Source organism: Hyperolius riggenbachi, chromosome 10 (genome assembly GCF_040937935.1).
Source record: "Hyperolius riggenbachi isolate aHypRig1 chromosome 10, aHypRig1.pri, whole genome shotgun sequence".
Taxonomy (NCBI): Eukaryota; Metazoa; Chordata; class Amphibia; order Anura; family Hyperoliidae; genus Hyperolius; species Hyperolius riggenbachi.
This window is the reverse complement of record NC_090655.1, coordinates 280,759,719-280,779,198: the sequence shown is the minus strand read 5'-3', so window position 1 is coordinate 280,779,198 and position 19,480 is coordinate 280,759,719. Positions and strand designations below refer to the sequence as shown.

The 19,480-nt window shown below is 46.1% G+C and overlaps 1 protein-coding gene across 2 annotated transcripts in view; it reads left to right on the top strand.

Annotated features, from left to right (window-relative positions):
* Positions 1–301: 301 nt before the first annotated feature.
* The window catches only part of LOC137535527 (oocyte zinc finger protein XlCOF8.4-like), a 29,317-nt gene continuing 10,138 nt past the window's right edge, over positions 302–19,480 (top strand). The window contains exons 1-9 of one of the 2 annotated variants that reach the window (XM_068257367.1): positions 302–353; positions 2,622–2,741; positions 3,021–3,155; positions 3,241–3,364; positions 9,397–9,435; positions 9,532–9,570; positions 12,017–12,055; positions 12,820–12,917; positions 13,027–13,147. In XM_068257367.1, the coding sequence (XP_068113468.1) occupies positions 339–353; positions 2,622–2,741; positions 3,021–3,155; positions 3,241–3,364; positions 9,397–9,435; positions 9,532–9,570; positions 12,017–12,055; positions 12,820–12,917; positions 13,027–13,147 (730 nt within the window). In that variant the 5' untranslated portion in view covers positions 302–338. Of the gene's footprint in view, positions 354–2,621; positions 2,742–3,020; positions 3,156–3,240; positions 3,365–9,396; positions 9,436–9,531; positions 9,571–12,016; positions 12,056–12,819; positions 12,918–13,026; positions 13,148–19,480 lie in introns of those variants that run through there. The other variant, XM_068257368.1, reaches the window with a different exon arrangement.

Below are 19,480 nucleotides of genomic sequence, written 5' to 3'. Positions count from 1 at the left end.
AGCAAAAAGTGTAGAACCGTCCCTGTATAGCAGCCTCCATATTCTTCTCACAGCAGTCGTCCTTTATGTCCATGGGGGCTGGAGCAGCGAACAGAGACGACACCATCCGAACCAATGGACACTGCATGAAACTGATCGCTTGTGATCATCTGTAGTGTGATAGTCTGTGAGGTCACAAAAGCTAAAAACTAATAGTGTTCCGTGCACATTAGTCTATGAATAGAGGCTGCAGTTAGCCTTTTGGCCACAAGATGGCGAACGCACCCCTTCCAGTTGGAACGCAAAACGAGGAAGTAATAGAGCCACAGATCGGAAGTGGGAAGGAGACATTGTTGGAAATGGCAGCAGAGAAGGTAATTGTGCGATTGTTGTTATATATTAGGCAGATCAGAGGTCGGGGCGGACATACTTTGTTACAGAGGAGGTCATAGTACACCTGTCACTATCCTGATCATCCCCCTTGAAGTAGAGTCAGTGGCTTTTATTGGGTTGGGGGGGCTCTTGGTTACCCCACTATATAGTCGGTGCCTGGCTGGCCACACTCACATCAAGGAGATGAAGTATGAGTGATCAGTACAGGTGATAGAATACACCTTATATGGACTCTGTAGAGGAAGTGACATCACAGGGGCTTCCAGTTAGCACCACCTCCATTAATTAACCATATAGATTTAAAATGGGCACTAGTCTAGTTTAGGGGACTCAGCAGGAAACCTCTTAGGGAAATCCCGCTAACATAATCGGGTGGGCAGCACCCTCTCAACCTGCCAGGTATCAGATCGGTTGTAATAAACTACGCCCACACTATTAGGCCAATCGCAATGCTTTGTGCTGTAGAGGGTGCTGTGATTGGAGATATGTTTCTTATGAGCATAGCTCCCAACTGTCCCTATTTTGGAGAGACAATCCCTCATTGGGAGCCCTGTCCCTCTCTCCTCCTCATTTGTCCCTCTTTCAGGACTTTGTCCCTTTTTATATGTATATATATATATATATATATATATATCTACTAAAAAATGCGTTTGACTCTAAACTTTATTCCCATCCTTTAAATTGATGTATTACTAATTTTAAAATGTTAATATAAAGGAAAATGAACCTTTTCAGTGTGGTTTGAATTATAAAACAACATATTTTTCTTATGAAATCTTTATGGTATGTATGACTAGAGGTGTGATGGGGGTGTGGCTTAAGTGTCCCTCTTTCTCATCTCAAAAAGTTGGGAGGTATGCAAATTGGTTCGGCTAAAAAGGAGGACACAGACAGTGGAAAAGGAGAACATAAGCGACCAAATGTATTTTCACCTCCACGGTTTCCATACATGACGATTCCTGTTTCAAAACGTGAATATTTTGTCTTGTGAAGATCAGAAAACTGGCATTTTCTCTTTTTGGTTTGAAACTTTTTTTGTGTTTCTTTAAAATTCAACATTTTACAAAAACGAAATGGTTATTATTTTTTTAGACAATCAACCGCTTATCTCTGTCTGTAGTGCTACAGCGTGGAACTAGAATATAGAACAGTGTTTCTACGCAGACTGTATGGTATAATTATTGATAATGTAACGTCACGTGGATGTATCCAGAATGTCGAAGGCTGCTCAGTCTCTATCATTTGTAATTTATCAAAAACCATCTATTCTGTTAAAGAGGAGCTGTTAGGTATAGGGTCTCAGAGAAAATAAACACATATATCAGTAGCTAAAGATTGGCTGTACTTACATTACATATGCATTTCACTGTCCACGTTTGGATTTCACAGAATTTTTATATAGTATATGCAGAGAATGATGCTCCTGACAGCCCATGGCAGGTTCCATGTTTGTGAAGCCAAATGTGTCGTCATGTCCTGCCTGCTTCCCTATTCACAGAGGAGCTCGTACAGAATAACACAGTGTGCAGTGAATATTAATGAGCCATGTGGCTAGGAACAATAGCGGACTCCTGCAGTGTACTCTGCCCGGAGATTTATCTGTGCTGTGGCTGGACTGAGTTAGAAGCTGCTGAAACTTGATCCCGTCTTCTCCTTAGCAGCCGAGGGGAGGGCCCCAGAATGCTTTGCAGTATGGTATGCGGCTTGCGTCCTATTGGGTCTAACAGCTTTGCTGATAAGCACACATCAAATGTAAGAGAGATTTTTATCTTCACTATTGCCTTTTTGGCTTCCGTCTAAACTGTTTAACACAGGAATATAGAGGTTTAAATTAGCTTCTGCAGCCTGACAGTTACTCTTTAAAGAAGTTTTGTAATGCCCGGAGGATGGAAGAAGTTAAAAAAGAGGACATGTCCTCCTGGAGGATGTTTGGTTACCTCTCTAGTACCGAAGCAAAGGCTTAACTCTGACTGCACTGCAATTCCTCAACCTTTTTGATATAACCTCAACTCCTTCCTTTTCCAAATGCCCAAAAACTAACAAAACCACTAACCTAATTCACCTTTAAAATAACCCCTAACCCTAACCTGTGTTCCTAATTTACTGTTCTTCCTGAACAATGTGGAAGAAAGATTTGTTGTATTTTGTTTCCAAGCATTGAACTCCGTCTGCCACACATGCCATAGACCATGTCACACCTTAGGAAGGAGTACTGGCCAGATAAATGTCATGTTGTTATCTATCTGCAGAGAGGACCCTCCTATACTGGTCACATGACCACATCGCTGGAGATGGGCAAGGACCAGAGTCACATGACTGAGACGATATTAAACCTCACCATAGAGATCATCTGCCTGCTGACCGGAGAGGTGAGGGGGATTCTGGGAGGTCACATGACATCACTCTTATCTCTAGTAATATAACACACAGGTGACCGGAGAGGTGAGGGGGATTCTGGGAGGTCACATGACATCACTCTTATCTCTATTAATACAACACACTGGTGACTGGAGAGGTGAGAGGGATTCTAGGAGGTCACATGACATCACTCTATCTCTATTAATAAAACACATGGCTGACTGGAGAGGTGAGGGGGATTTTGGGAAGGGTCATGTGAGATTTTTTTTTTTTTTGGTCTTTTAACACAGAATGTTACTCCAGTAAAGTCTGATGGTCGTGTTACCATCACAGTGCCCCCTCCTTATGCCCTGAAATCTGAAAAACACAACAAGCAGAAAATTCTGGAAGTCACCAGGAAGATGATGGAGCTCCTGACAGGAGAGGTGAGCAGTGCTGGGAATTATGGGACATTATCCTGTATAATCAAGCGGTGTGTCTGGATGGTAACTGTATCATTGTGTGTGTCAGGTTCCTATAAGGTATCAGGATGTCACCGTCTATTTCTCCATGGAGGAGTGGCAGTATTTAGATGGGCACAAGGACCTCTACAAGGACGCCATGATGGAGAGTCAGCTGCCCCTTATATCACCGGGTAAGAGGAGACTTACATTTCTTGTGTATTTCAGTTAATGTATGTGTTTCCTACAGATGTATCCAGTAGCAGAAACCCTCCAGAGAGATGTACAGGTCCTCTTTATTCCCAGGATTGTCCACCTAGATCCCCCATCATCTGATAATCACATAGAGACAATGTATTCAGTCAGTGTGTGTGTTTCCTACAGATGTATCCAGTAACAGAAACCCTCCAGAGAGATGTACAGGTCCTCTTTATTCCTGGGACTGTCCACCTAGATCCCCCATCATCTAATAAACACATAGAGACAATGTATTCAGTCAGTGTGTGTGTTTCCCACAGATGTATCCAGTAACAGAAACCCACCAGAGAGATGTACAGGTCCTTTTTATTCCCGGGATTGCCCACCTAGATCCCCCATCATCTGATAAACAGATAGAGACAATGTATTCAGTCAGTGTGTGTGTTTCCTACAGATGTATCCAGTATCAGAAACCCACCAGAGCGATGTACAGGTCCTCTTTATTCCCAGGATTGTCCACCTAGATCAGTGGTTCCCAACCCATGTGCCGCGACACATACATGTGTTGCGGCAGCTTCGGGTATGTGTCGCAGTGTCAGCTCTCGGAGGAGAGCAGCGCATTGGAGGGAGAGCTGTGGGCAGCGGCGGAGAAGGGGGCCATTTCCCCCCCCCCCCTTCCCTCACCTTAGGGTGCTCTCCCTCCCTCTCTCTCTCCTCCAGAACTAACTGTGGTCAGGCGTTTGGCATCGGGCGGGACTTACCTTCCGTGTCGCTCCAAGCGCCGGAAGTTCTGGTGCCGCAGCCGCTGCTCTGGTCTGGATCAGACCAGAGTAGTGGCAAATCATCCCGCACCTGCGACGAGACCAGACGGAGACACGGAAGGTAAGTTCCGCCCCTCTGCCAGCCACCACACTTCGTTCCGCAGGAGAGAGAGAGCGAGGGAGGGAGGGAGAGCACCCTCGCTCTCTCCTCCTGGGGGGGCACTTGGCTACATACACCGGGCACATATACACCTGACTACATATACTGGGCACATATACCCCTGGCTACATACAGTGGAGGAAATAATTATTTGACCCCTCACTGATTTTGTAAGTTTGTCCAATGGCAAAGAAATTAAAAGTCTCAGAACAGTATCATTTCAATGGTAGGTTTATTTTAACAGTGGCAGATAGCACATCAAAAGGAAAATCGAAAAAATAACCTTAAATAAAAGATAGCAACTGATTTGCATTTCATTGAGTGAAATAAGTTTTTGAACCCCTACCAACCATTAAGAGTTCTGGCTCCCACAGAGTAGTTAGACACTTCTACTCAATTAGTCACCCTCATTAAGGACACCTGTCTTAACTAGTCACCTGTATAAAAGACACAGAATCAATCAATCAAGCAGACTCCAAACTCTCCAACATGGGAAAGACCAAAGAGCTGTCCAAGGATGTCAGAGACAAAATTGTAGACCTGCACAAGGCTGGAATGGGCTACAAAACCATTAGCAAGAAGCTGGGAGAGAAGGTGACAACTGTTGGTGCGATTGTTCGAAAATGGAAGGAGCACAAAATGACCATCAATCGACCTCGCTCTGGGGCTTTACGCAAGATCTCACCTCGTGGGGTGTCAATGGTTCTGAGAAAGGTGAAAAAGCATCCTAGAACTACATGGGAGGAGTTAGTGAATGACCTCAAATTAGCAGGGACCACAGTCACCAAGAAAACCATTGGAAACACATTACACCGCAATGGATTAAAATCCTGCAGGTCTTGCAAGGTCCCCCTGCTCAAGAAGGCACATGTGCAGGCCCGTCTGAAGTTTGCCAATGAACACCTGAATGATTCTGTGAGTGACTGGGAGAAGGTGCTGTGGTCTGATGAGACCAAAATAGAGCTCTTTGGCATTAACTCAACTCGCTGTGTTTGGAGGAAGAAAAATGCTGCCGATGACCCCCAAAACACCGTCCCCACCGTCAAGCATGGGGGTGGAAACATTTTGCTTTGGGGGTGTTTTTCTGCTAAGGGCACAGGACAACTTATTCGCATTAACGGGAAAATGGACGGAGCCATGTATCGTGAAATCCTGAACGACAACCTCCTTCCCTCTGCCAGGAAACTGAAAATGGGTCGTGGATGGGTGTTCCAGCACGATAATGACCCAAAACATACAACAAAGGCAACAAAGGAGTGGCTCAAGAAGAAGCACATTAAGGTCATGGAGTGGTCTAGTCAGTCTCCGGACCTTAATCCAACAGAAAACCTATGGAGGGAGCTCAAGCTCAGAGTTGCACAGAGACAGCCTCGAAACCTTAGGGATTTAGAGATGATCTGCAAAGAGGAGTGGACCAACATTCCTCCTAAAATGTGTGCAAACTTGGTCATCAATTACAAGAAACGTTTGACCTCTGTGCTTGCAAACAAGGGTTTTTCCACTAAGTATTAAGTCTTTTATTGTTAGAGGGTTCAAAAACTTATTTCACTCAATGAAATGCAAATCAGTTGCTATCTTTTATTTAAGGTTATTTTTTCGATTTTCCTTTTGATGTGCTATCTGCCACTGTTAAAATAAACCTACCATTGAAATGATACTGTTCTGAGACTTTTCATTTCTTTGTCATTGGACAAACTTACAAAATCAGTGAGGGGTCAAATAATTATTTCCTCCACTGTATACTGGGCGCATATACCCCTGCCTACATATACTGGGCACATATACCCCTGGCTACATATACTGGGCACACATACACCTGCCTACATATACTGGCCACATATACACCTGGCTACATATACTGGGCACATATACCCCTGGCTACATATACTGGGCACATATACCCCTGGCTACATATACTGGGCACATATACCCCTGGCTACATATACTGGGCACATATACCCCTGGCTACATATTCTGGGCACATATACCCCTGGCTACATATACTGGGCACATATACCCCTGGCTACATATACTGGGCACATATACCCCTGGCTACATATACTGGGCACATATACCCCTGGCTACATATACTGGGCACTTATACCTCTGGCTACATATACTGGGCACATATACACCTGGCTACATATACTGGGCACATATACACCTGACTACATATACTGGGCACATATACACCTGGCTATATATACTGGGCACATATACCCCTGGCTACATATACTGGGCACATACTGTATACCCCTGGATACATATACCCGTGGCTACATATATTGGGCACATATACCCGTGGCTACATATATTGGGCACATATACCCCTGGCTACATATATTGGGCACATATACCCCTGGCTACATATACTGGGCACATATACCCCTGGCTACATATACTGGGCACATATACCCCTGGCAACATATACTGGGCACATATACCCCTGCCTACATGTACTGGGCACATATACCCCTGGCTACATATACTGGGCACATATATCCCTGGCTACATATACTGGGCACATATACCTCTGGCTACATATACTGGGCACATATACCCCTGGCTACATATACTGGGCACATATACACCTGACTACATATACTGGGCACATATACCCCTGGCTACATATACTGGGCACATATACACCTGGCTACATATACTGGGCACATATACCCCTGGCTACATATACTGGGCACATATACCCCTGGCTACATATATTGGGCACATACACCCCTGGCTACATATATTGGGCACATATACCCCTGGCTACATATATTGGGCACATATACCCCTGGCTACATATACTGGGCACATATACCCCTGGCTACATATACTGGGCACATCTACCCCTGCCTACATATACTGGGCACATATACCCCTGCCTACATTTACTGGGCACATATACCCCTGCCTACATATACTGGGCACATATACTGGGCACATATACCGGGCACATATACCACTGGCTACATATACTGGGCACATATACACCTGCCTACATATACTGGCCACATACACACCTGCCTACATGTACTGGCCACATATACCTCTGGCTACATATACTGGGCACATATATTCCCGGCTACATATACTGGGGACAACTGGATGTTTGTCATTATGTGCATTTACTGGTGAAAAGCTGTCTCATTACGTGCATTTACTGGTGAAAGGCTGTCTCTTATGTGCATTTAGTGGGGAAACGCTGTCTCTCATTACATGCATTTAGTCTACGTGTCACAGAGATCTGAACGTTTGGTTTGATGTGTCACGACTCCAAAAAGGTTGGGAACCACTGACCTAGATCCTCCATCATCTGATAAACACATAGAGACAATGTATTCAGTCAGTGTGTGTGTTTCCTGCAGATGTATCCAGTAACAGAAACCCACCAGAGAGATGTACAGGTCCTCTTTATTACCGGGATTGTCCACCTAGATCCCCCATTATCTGATAAACACATAGAGACAATGTATTCAGTCAGTGTGTGTGTTTCCTACAGGTGTCTCCAGTAACAGAAACCCACCAGAGAGATGTACAGGTCCTCTTTATTCCCAGGATTGTCCACCTACATCCCCCATCATCTGATAAACACATAGAGACAATGTATTCAGTCAGTATGTGTGTTTCCTACAGATGTGTTCACGAACAGAAACCCACCAGAGAGGTGTACAGGTCCTCTTTATTCCCAGGATTGTCCACCTACATCCCCCAGCATCTGATAATCACATAGAGACAATGTATTCAGTCAGTGTGTGTGTTTCCTACAGATGTATCCAGTAACAGAATCCCACCAGAGAGATGTACAGGTCCTCTTCATTCCCAGCATTATCCACCTAGATCCCCCATCATCTGATAAACACATAGAGACAATGTATTCAGTCAGTGTGTGTGTTTCCTACAGATGTATCCAGTAACAGAAACCCACCAGAGAGATGTACAGGTCCTCTTTATTCCCAGGATTGTCCACCTAGATCCCCCATCATCTGATAAACATAGAGACAATGTATTCAGTCAGTGTGTGTGTTTCCTACAGATGTCTCCAGTAACAGAAACCCACCAGAGAGATGTACAGGTCCTCTTTATTCCCAGGATTGTCCACCTAGATCCCCCATCATCTGATAATCACATAGAGACAATGTATTCAGTCAGTGTGTGTGTTTCCTACAGATGTATCCAGTAACAGGAACCCACCAGAGAGATGTACAGGTCCTCTTTATTCCCAGGATTGTCCACCTAGATCCCCCATCATCTGATAATCACACAGAGACAATGTATTCAGTCAGTGTGTGTGTTTCCTACAGATGCATCCAGTAACAGAAACCCACCAGAGAGATGTACAGGTCCTCTTTATTCCCAGGATTGCCCACCTAGATCCCCCATCATCTGATAATCACATAGAGACAATGTATTCCGTCAGTGTGTGTGTTTCCTACAGATGTATCCAGTAACAGAAACCCACCAGAGGGATGTACAGGTCCTCTTTATTCCCAGGATTGTCCACCTAGATCCCCCATCATCTGATAATCACATAGAGACAATGTATTCCGTCAGTGTGTGTGTTTCCTACAGATGTATCCAGTAACAGAAACCCACCAGAGAGATGTACAGGTCCTCTTTATTCCCAGGATTGTCCACCTAGATCCCCCATCATCTGATAAACACATAGAGACAATGTATTCAGTCAGTGTGTGTGTTTCCTACAGATGTATCCAGTAACAGAAACCCACCCGAGAGATGTACAGGTCCTCTTTATTCCTGGGATTGTCCACCTAGATCCCCCATCATCTGATAATCACATAGAGACAATGTATTCAGTCAGTGTGTGTGTTTCCTACAGATGTATCCAGTAACAGAATCCCACCAGAGAGATGTACAGGTCCTCTTTATTCCCAGGATTGTCCACCTAGATCCCCATCATCTGATAAACACATAGAGACAATGTATTCAGTCAGTGTGTGTGTTTCCTGCAGATGTATCCAGTAACAGAAACCCACCAGAGAGATGTACAGTTCCTCTTTATTCCCAGGATTGTCCACCTAGGTCCTCCATCATCTGATAAACACATAGAGACAATGTATTCAGTCAGTGTATGTTTTTCTTACAGATGGATCCAGTAACAGAAACCCACCAGAGAGATGTACAGGTACTCTTTATTCCTGGGGTTTTTTCACCTAGATCCCCCATCATCTGATAAACACATAGAGACAATGTATTCAGTCAGTGTGTGTTTTTCTTACAGATGTATCCAGTAACAGAAACCCACCAGAGAGACATACAGGTACTCTTTATTCCTGTTTTTTTTTCACCTATTTCAGACCTTTCTGCAGCCTTTGATACAGTTGACCATGACATCTTGATAAACAGGCTACAGGAATAATGCGGCATTGATGGCATTGTTCTTCAGTGGTTCCAATCCTTCTTGAGTGGCAGAACCCACAAAGTGTCTATGGGGCCCTTCCTGTCCACCCCTGTATCACTTAAGTATGGGGTGCCCCAGGGCTCAATCCTCTCTCCCCTGCTTTTCACGATTTACATGTTACCGCTGGGAAAACTAATCCAAAAACATGGCCTGACATACCACTGCTATGCAGACGACACCCAACTATATCTTTCCTTCAAGCCTGGTGTGACAGACCCAACTCTAACTATAAACGCCTGCTTACGTGAACTACAGAAATGGATGAATGACAACTGGCTGAAACTAAATGCAGACAAAACTGAAGTCCTTCTGATTGGAGGGCAGAGCATGATAACAAAACAACTTAACTTGCAGTCTTCACCACTGGGAATAGGAGGCACGGATTTACGCAGCTCTGATCATGTGCGTAGCCTGGGAGTCCTAATTGATGGGGATTTAAACTTCAGAACTCAAATCTCTGCTGTGGTGAAATCATCCTATTTTCACCTGAAGAACATTGCAAAAATCAAGCACCTCATACCCCCAGAAGATCTGCCAACCTTAGTCCACGCCTTCATCACATCCCGACTGGACTACTGCAATGCTCTCTACACTGGCCTTTCAAAAAAGGTTTTGTACCGCCTACAGCTGATACAGAATACTGCTGCCAGACTGCTAACCAACCAACCCCGTCACTGCCACATAACGCCAGTCCTGCACTCCCTTCACTGGCTACCTATAGAATGGAGGGTCCTATTCAAGATCGGCCTACTGACATTTAAATCCCTGAATAATCTAGGCCCTGGATACATGAAAGATATGTTGCAGCTGTGTAGCAATCCCCGCATTCTCAGATCAACAGGTTCTAATAATCTAGTCATACCCAGAGTCCACTTGGAAACTTTTGGTCCCAGAGCCTTCTTCCATGCTGCCCCTACGTTTTGGAACTCCTTACCTCAACAGATCAGGACAGCTCCATCCCTGGACGTGTTTAAATCCAGACTGAAAACCCACCTGTTCAGTCTGGCATTTGCAGAAATATAACTTTTGTTATGTGAATACTTCATCCTACTAATTACTGAATCTGAGAGAGCCTAAGCGCTTTGAGTCCTATGGGAGAAAAGCGCTATAGAAATGTTATTGTATATTGTATTGTATTGTATCCCCATCACCTGATAAACACATAGAGACAATGGGCCTGATTCACAAAGCGGTGCTAACAGTTAGCACGCTGGTGAAAAGCCCTTTATCATGCCTAAACTCAGTTTAGGCATAATAAGTTTAGGTGTGATGAGTTTAGGTGTAATAAGTTTAGGCATGTTAAGTTTATGTGTGATAAGTTTAGGCATGATAAGTTTAAGCACCAACTGGGTACCGCAGTGCACAGCTGATCAAAAGTTTTGCGCTAGCAAAGTCTGGTGCACCTCGCATAGAGTTTAATGGCGCTGCTTTGCGTGCGGGACTTTGCGCGTGATCTAAACTTATCTAAACTTAGCATGCCTAAACTTATCATGCCAAAACTTATCACGCCTAAACTGGATTTTCACCAGTGTGGTGCAATGGTTATCACGCCTAAAGGGCCTGATTCACAAAGCGGTGTTAACAGTTAGCATGCTAGTGAAAAGCCCTTTATCACGCCTAAACTCTGTTTAGGCTTGATAAGTTTAGGTGTGATAAGTTTAGGCATGATAAGTTTAGGTGTGATAAGTTTAGGCGTGATAAGTTTAAGCACCAACTGGGTTAGCACCGCAGTGCACAGCTGATCAAAAGTTTTGCGCTAGCAAAGTCTGGTGCACTTCGCATAGAGTTTAATGGCGCTGCTTTGCGTGCGGGACTTTGCGCGCGATATAAACTTATCTAAACTTATCATGCCTAAACTTATCATGCCTAAACAGATGTGTTTCCTACAGATGTTTCCAGTAACAGAATCCCACCAGAGAGATGTACAGGTCCTCTTTATTCCCGGGATTGTCCACCTAGATCCCCCATCATCTGATAAACACATAGAGACAATGTATTCAGTCAGTGTGTGTGCTTTCTACAGATTTATCCAGTAACAGAAACCCACCAGAGAGATGTACAGGTCCTCTTTATTCCCAGGATTGTCCACCTAGATCCCCCATCATCTGATAATCACATAGAGACAATGTATTCACTCAGTGTGTGTGTTTCCTACAGATGTGTCCAGTAACAGAAACCCACCAGAGAGATGTATTGCATTGTATATACAGGTCCTCTTTATTCCCAGGATTGTTCACCTAGATCCCCCATCATCTAATAAACACATAGATACAATGTATTCAGTCAGTGTGTGTTTTTCTTACAGATGTATCCAGTAACAGAAACCCACCAGAGAGACATACAGGTACTCTTTATTCCTGTTTTTTTTCACCTAGATCCCCCATCATCTGATAAACACATAGAGACAATGTATTCAGTCAGTGTGTGTGTTTCCTACAGATGTATCCAGTAACAGAATCCCACCAGAGAGATGTACAGGTCCTCTTTATTCCCGGGATTGTCCACCTAGATCCCCCATCATCTGATAAACACATAGAGACAATGTATTCAGTCAGTGTGTGTGTATCCTACAGATGTGTCCAGTAACAGAAATCCACCAGAGAGATGTACAGGTCCTCTTTATTCCCGGGATTGTCCACCTAGATCCCCCATCATTTGATAAACACATAGAGACAATGTATTCAGTCAGTGTGTGTGTTTCCTACAGATGTATCCAGTAACAGAAACCCACCAGAGAGATGTACAGGTCCTCTTTATTCCTGGAATTGTCCACCTAGATCCCCCATCATCTGATAATCACATAGAGACAATGTATTCAGTCAGTGTGTGTGTTTCCTACAGATGTATCCAGTAACAGAAACCCGCCAGAGAGATGTACAGGTCCTCTTTATTCCCAGGATTGTCCACCTAGATCCCCATCATCTGATAAACACATAGAGACAATGTATTCAGTCAGTGTGTGTGTTTCCTACAGATGTGTCCAGTAACAGAAATCCACCAGAGAGATGTACAGGTCCTCTTTATTCCCGGGATTGTCCACCTAGATCCCCCATCATCTGATAATCACATAGAGACAATGTATTCAGTCAGTGTGTGTGTTTCCTACAGATGTATCCAGCAACAGAAACCCACCAGAGAGATGTACAGGTCCTCTTTACTCCCAGGATTGTCCCCCAGAAGACCCCACTCTCTCCCAGCATGATCAGGTAGGTGGGGATGGGGTCACCAGAGACTGTGTTACGCTATATAAATGTGAAGTCATGTCATTGGTGACAAGTCTCAGGTACATGATTCACTCTGTTGTTTTGGATTCAGGATGAAGAGTTCAGGGTTGTGGTGAAGGAGGAAGAGGAAGAGATGTACGTGAGTGATGATTGGCCGTCTGTCGAGATGGTGGCTGTAAAAGAAGATGACAGTTTTACAGAAATCAGCCTAGGTTAGTATAGTAGCTGTAGATTGCTGTAACATTTTAGCCATCAGTCGAAGTAGGACGTTTTGATATAATTTCGATTTCTTTCTTTAATTTATATATATATATATATATATATATATATATATATATATATATATATATATATATATATATATAAATATATAAATATATTGTCAACATCTTCTGTAGTGCAGTACAGAGTATAAGACAGACAATAGAGGGGTAAAGCTACATGAGCAGAACAACACAACCAGGATGACCGGCTTTGTCCCTCTCTGATCTGGGCGTCTCGGGAGCTGGTGTAGCGTCCACGTCTCCCTGAGTCAGTAACTGCAGCTTCTCGCACTTCCCAGCTGGCTGCAGTGAGAGCCGCTGTGTTGCTGTCAGGGCTGTGTAGGGACAAATACAGGTAAGAGGACACAGACTTGCCGTGTTTAGGATGAAACTTTTACTTGTGGATTGCGAGAGGTTTTCAGAGGGAATCGCCTCTGTCTCACCAGGCAAATGCTAGACTGCTCTGGGCAGCAGCGTCCAAGAACTGTGACCACCCCAATGGTAATCCCACCTGCAGTGCGGAACATCCAATGCAGAGCGACCGCGCACAATCAGACATGTCATCACTGCTTGCCTGGAACGCACACACACACCTTGGTCACAGTGCTCCATAGCATGTCCAGAATGCCTGCAGCCAGCCCCCCCCCTCCACGCCAGTCAGTCATAGGCTCAGCAAACCATGTCAGCCGTAGTCAGGCGACTCAAAGCTAAACCCACCATTTGCATGCAAGAACCATTAAAGTATATCCGAGGCGATTGAAGAAAAAAACTATCTTCACCACCCTATGATAGGACACACATTGGCTATGTTTGCTAAATACCGTAAACTAGCAGATCTATCCCCATGGCCCTCACCTTTGCTCCTTCTCCTAGATAATCCATTTTTCCGCTTCAGGGGACATATTAATCCGCATATAGGGCTTGGAGGACGGCAGGCCCTTTAGGAGCACTTACGTACCTCTGTCAGAGATCCAGATAAGGATGATGAAATCCCCATCTTTAGATGTTTGGTCCCGCTCTCAGTTTAAGCACTTCTTACTGAGTCAAGGAAATAGACTGGATCTGGGTCGGGAGGTAACTCCTTTTGAGAAACTTTGTAAGGCGGAGGGTTATATGACAGAAGGCCTTTCGCAGATATACACCATGTTGGTGGGAGACTGATCTTGGGCAGACCATTTTGGATCAACAGTGGCGAAAGATTCTGATCCTGGTCCATAGAACATCGATTTCGCCTTGTATACAAGAGTTTGGCTATAAACCTATTGGTGCTGTACTCCTGATAAATTCAATAGAATGTCCTCAAAATGTAGTTCCATATGCTGAAGATGTAGATCCCAGATATGTTCTCAGATCCACATTTTATGGAGTTGTTCACTCATGACCACTTTCTGGGATTCTGTAAAATCTTATATCACTATGATTACAGACATTGAGCCCTTGACCATCCGTCGTATGATCTATTACACAATACTCCGAGAAGCCTAGGTAAGTACAAGAAGTCTTTGTCTAGACATTTTTTAAATGCGGCCAGGGTCATAGTTGCCTGCCGCTGGAAATCTCCTCAACCTCCCACAATATCTGAATGGTTTAGGGAAGTAAAAGCAATTGAACAGCTCGAGGACCTTACCCAATCCATGCATAAGCCAGAAGAACAATTTGATAACGCTTGGAGACCATGGTTCAAGTTTACGGAATCTGACATTTATAGGCAAATTATGTCTGAGGAAGTTGGAATATAGCAAATACCCCCCTTTTTGCCTCCCCTTTCCTATCCCTGATAGTCGAATATCGGACATTGATCTAGGATAGGCCTGAACGATTTTAGGAAAAAATTGAATTGAGCGATTTCTGTCCGAAGTCACAATTTCGATTCGATTCACGATTTCCTTTAAATCAAGCATTGTTCCCCTCTTCTGTGTGCCTCTGTCCCCGTCTCTCTTTGTGCCCCCTGTGTCTGTGTCCCCCCTGGGTCTCTCTCTTGCCCCTTTTGTGCCCCTTTTGTCTCTCTGTGCCTGCTCTGTGTCTCCTCTCTACTACCAAGCTGCAGCTGTGCTGGGCATACCTTCCAGCACGAGTCCAGTGCTGCCCATCTATCCACTTTGCCTCCTGCAGGCTCTAATGCACGGCATACTTCCTGTATGTCATGTGGCATACAGGAACCAGGAGGTATGCCGTGCACAAGAGTCGGCAGATGGCAAGAGAGGACGGACAGCGTTGAACTTGTGTCGGAAGATATGCCCAACACTGCGATGCTGCTGGCCGCACGCTCCCGAACTTGGGGTAAGTTTGAAGCCGCATCTTCAAACTTTCCCATGTGGAAATGACGTCATTACAGATATTGTCACTTTGACGATTCCGAAATTGTTATCTTGGTAATCGTTATTTCGGTTTAAATTCGATTTATCTTTCAGGCCTAATCTAGGATCAGGGTTGGGGCCATATATTGGGGGGGGAGGGGGTAAAGGGAGTTAGATCTTAGTATTTACTCTTCCCTCCCTCTCCCCCTTTCTTTTCTACCCCCTGATGAGAGATGAGCGTCTGACCTTAATAGTTTATATCTTATTGAGCTGTCTAGGGTGGGCCCCCTGCCGGCACTTAGACCACACTTTTGTTAAGCTTTATAAGTAGATATTTTCTGTTATGTTCTTTTTCTTCTTTCATTTGTTTTACTCTCTTTTCATTCTTTTTCTTCTTTCTTTTTTGTTTATTAAGTATACGAAGATAAATGTTATCAAGATGCAAAATAAATGTATGTTAAAGGGACACTTAAGTCAAACAAAAAAAATGAGTTTTACTCACCTGGGGCTTCCAATAGCCCCCTGAAGCTGTCCGGTGCCCTCGCCATCTCCCTCCGATCCTCCTGGCCCCGCCGGCAGCCACTTCCTGTTTCGGTGACAGGAGCTGACAGGCTGGGGACGTGAGTGATTCTTTGCATTCCCAGTCACAATAGTGCCCTCTATGCTGCTATAGCATATATCATATACCATATAGCAGCATAGAGGGTGCTAATGTGTCTGGGAACACGAAGAATCACTCGCGTCCCCAGCCTGTCAGCTCCTGTCACCGAAACAGGAAGTGGCTGCCGGCGGGGCCAAGAGGATTGGAGGGAGATGGTGAGGGCACCGGACAGCTGCAGGGGGCTATTGGAAGCCATAGGTGAATAAAACTCATTTTTTTTGTTTGACTTAAGTGTCCCTTTAAGGCCTCTTTAGCTAGAGAGCCCTGAGAAAATGCCCTTAGTGGGCACTAGGCCCTGCAAGGATCGATATACACACAAGGGTGGCTGTGTGCTATATTATATGGCCCCAAAGTGTCTTGATATAGTTAATGTATGTATTTGTGATGTATGAGAACTAATGGCTGTATCTAATTGCTAGGATGTCACAGTTTTTATTATTATTTATTTATATAGTGCCAACATATTCCGCAGCGCTTTACAAAGCACGGTGGCGTAGTGGTTAGTGCTCTCGCCTTGCAGCCCTGGGTCCCCGGTTCCAATCCCAGCCAGGTCAACATCTGCAAGGGGTTTGTATGTTCTCCCTGTGTCTGTGTGGGTTTCCTCTGGGCACTCCGGTGTCCTCCCACATCCCATAAACATACAGATAAGTTAATTGGCTTCCCCCTAAATTGGCCCTAGACTACAATACATACTCTGCATACTCTGACATATGACTATGGGAGGGACTAGATTGTGAGCTCCTCCCAGAGACAGTCAGTGACAAGACAATATACTCTGTACAGCGCTGCGGAAGATGTCGGCGCTATATAAATACTAAATAATAATAATAAAATAAGACAACACGGGGAACATGGGTACAACCAAAAAATGTACAGCAGAGTCTAAAGCAGCACAAATATTGCAACAAAAACAGTAAACATTAGGAGGATGACCCTGCCCTTGCGAGCTTACAATCTAAAGGGTAGTGGGAGACACACTAGGTGAGGAGAGGTGGGGGGGGGAGGGGGGGTGAATGGATGAGGCAGTGACCCTTTGCCTCTGATTACATTGTGAACAGATAAGTGTTTTTTTTTGACTGCAGTAACCAAATTTCCTGGATATTATACGGATACACTGTAGTGCTGGTTTATGTGATGTTTGTGTATATGTTGCTTTCTCAAAAATTTTGTCAAAAAGAAAAAGAGAAAAAAACTATACTTACCTGGGGCTTCTTCCAGCCCCTGGAGGTCACGTGTGTCGGTCGCCGCAGTTCTGGTCGTCTCCGGTGTCACGCTGGCCGCCTCTGAAGTGGTGCCGGCCCGGTGACAGCCTCTGCAGTACACTCCCGGTGACAGCCTCTGCAGTACACTCCCGGTGACAGCCTCTGCAGTACACTCCCGGTGACAGCCTCTGCAGTACACTCCCGGTGACAGCCACTGCAGTACACTCCCGGTGACAGCCTCTGCAGTACATTCCCGGTGACAGCCTCTGCAGTACATTCCCGGTGACAGCCTCTGCAGTACATTCCCGCTGACAGCCTCTGCAGTACACTCCCAGTGACAGCCTCTGCAGTACACTACCGGTGACAGCCTCTGCAGTACACTCTCGGTGACAGCCTCTGCAGTACACTCCCGGTGACAGCCTCTGCAGTACATTCCCGCTGACAGCCTCTGCAGTACACTCCCAGTGACAGCCTCTGCAGTACACTCTCGGTGACAGCCTCTGCAGTACACTCTCGGTGACAGCCTCTGCAGTACATTCCCGGTGACAGCCTCTGCAGTACACTCCCGGTGACAGCCTCTGCAGTACACTCCCGGTGACAGCCTCTGCAGTACACTCCCGGTGACAGCCTCTGCAGTACACTCCCGGTGACAGCCTCTGCAGTACACTCCCGGTGACAGCCTCTGCAGTACATTCCCGGTGACAGCCTCTGCAGTACACTCCCGGTGACAGCCTCTGCAGTACTCTCCCGGTGACAGCCTCTGCAGTACTCTCCCTGTGACAGCCTCTGCAGTACACTCCCGGTGACAGCCTCTGCAGTACACTCCCGGTGACAGCCTCTGCAGTACACTCCCGGTGACAGCCTCTGCAGTACACTCCCGGTGACAGCCTCTGCAGTACATTCCCGGTGACAGCCTCTGCAGTACATTCCCGGTGACAGCCTCTGCAGTACATTCCCGCTGACAGCCTCTGCAGTACACTCCCAGTGACAGCCTCTGCAGTACACTACCGGTGACAGCCTCTGCAGTACACTCTCGGTGACAGCCTCTGCAGTACACTCCCGGTGACAGCCTCTGCAGTACATTCCCGCTGACAGCCTCTGCAGTACACTCCCAGTGGCAGCCTCTGCAGTACACTCCCAGTGACAGCCTCTGCAGTACACTCTCGGTGACAGCCTCTGCAGTACACTCTCGGTGACAGCCTCTGCAGTACATTCCCGGTGACAGCCTCTGCAGTACACTCCCGGTGACAGCCTCTGCAGTACACTCCCGGTGACAGCCTCTGCAGTACACTCCCGGTGACAGCCTCTGCAGTACACTCCCGGTGACAGCCTCTGCAGTACATTCCCGGTGACAGCCTCTGCAGTACATTCCCGGTGACAGCCTCTGCAGTACACTCCCGGTGACAGCCTCTGCAGTACACTCCCGGTGACAGCCTCTGCAGTACATTCCCGGTGACAGCCTCTGCAGTACACTCCCGGTGACAGCCTCTGCAGTACACTCCCGGTGACAGCCTCTGCAGTACATTCCCGGTGACAGCCTCTGCAGTACACTCCCGGTGACAGCCTCTGCAGTACACTCCCGGTGACAGCCTCTGCAGTACACTCCCGGTGACAGCCTCTGCAGTACACTCCCGGTGACAGCCTCTGCAGTACATTCCCGGTGACAGCCTCTGCAGTACACTCCCGGTGACAGCCTCTGCAGTACACTCCCGGTGACAGCCTCTGCAGTACATTCCCGGTGACAGCCTCTGCAGTACACTCCCGGTGACAGCCTCTGCAGTACACTCCCGGTGACAGCCTCTGCAGTACACTCCCGGTGACAGCCTCTGCAGTACACTCCCGGTGACAGCCTCTGCAGTACATTCCCGGTGACAGCCTCTGCAGTACACTCCCGGTGACAGCCTCTGCAGTACACTCCCGGTGACAGCCTCTGCAGTACATTCCCGGTGACAGCCTCTGCAGTACACTCCCGGTGACAGCCTCTGCAGTACACTCCCGGTGACAGCCTCTGCAGTACACTCCCGGTGACAGCCTCTGCAGTACACTCCCGGTGACAGCCTCTGCAGTACATTCCCGGTGACAGCCTCTGCAGTACACTCCCGGTGACAGCCTCTGCAGTACA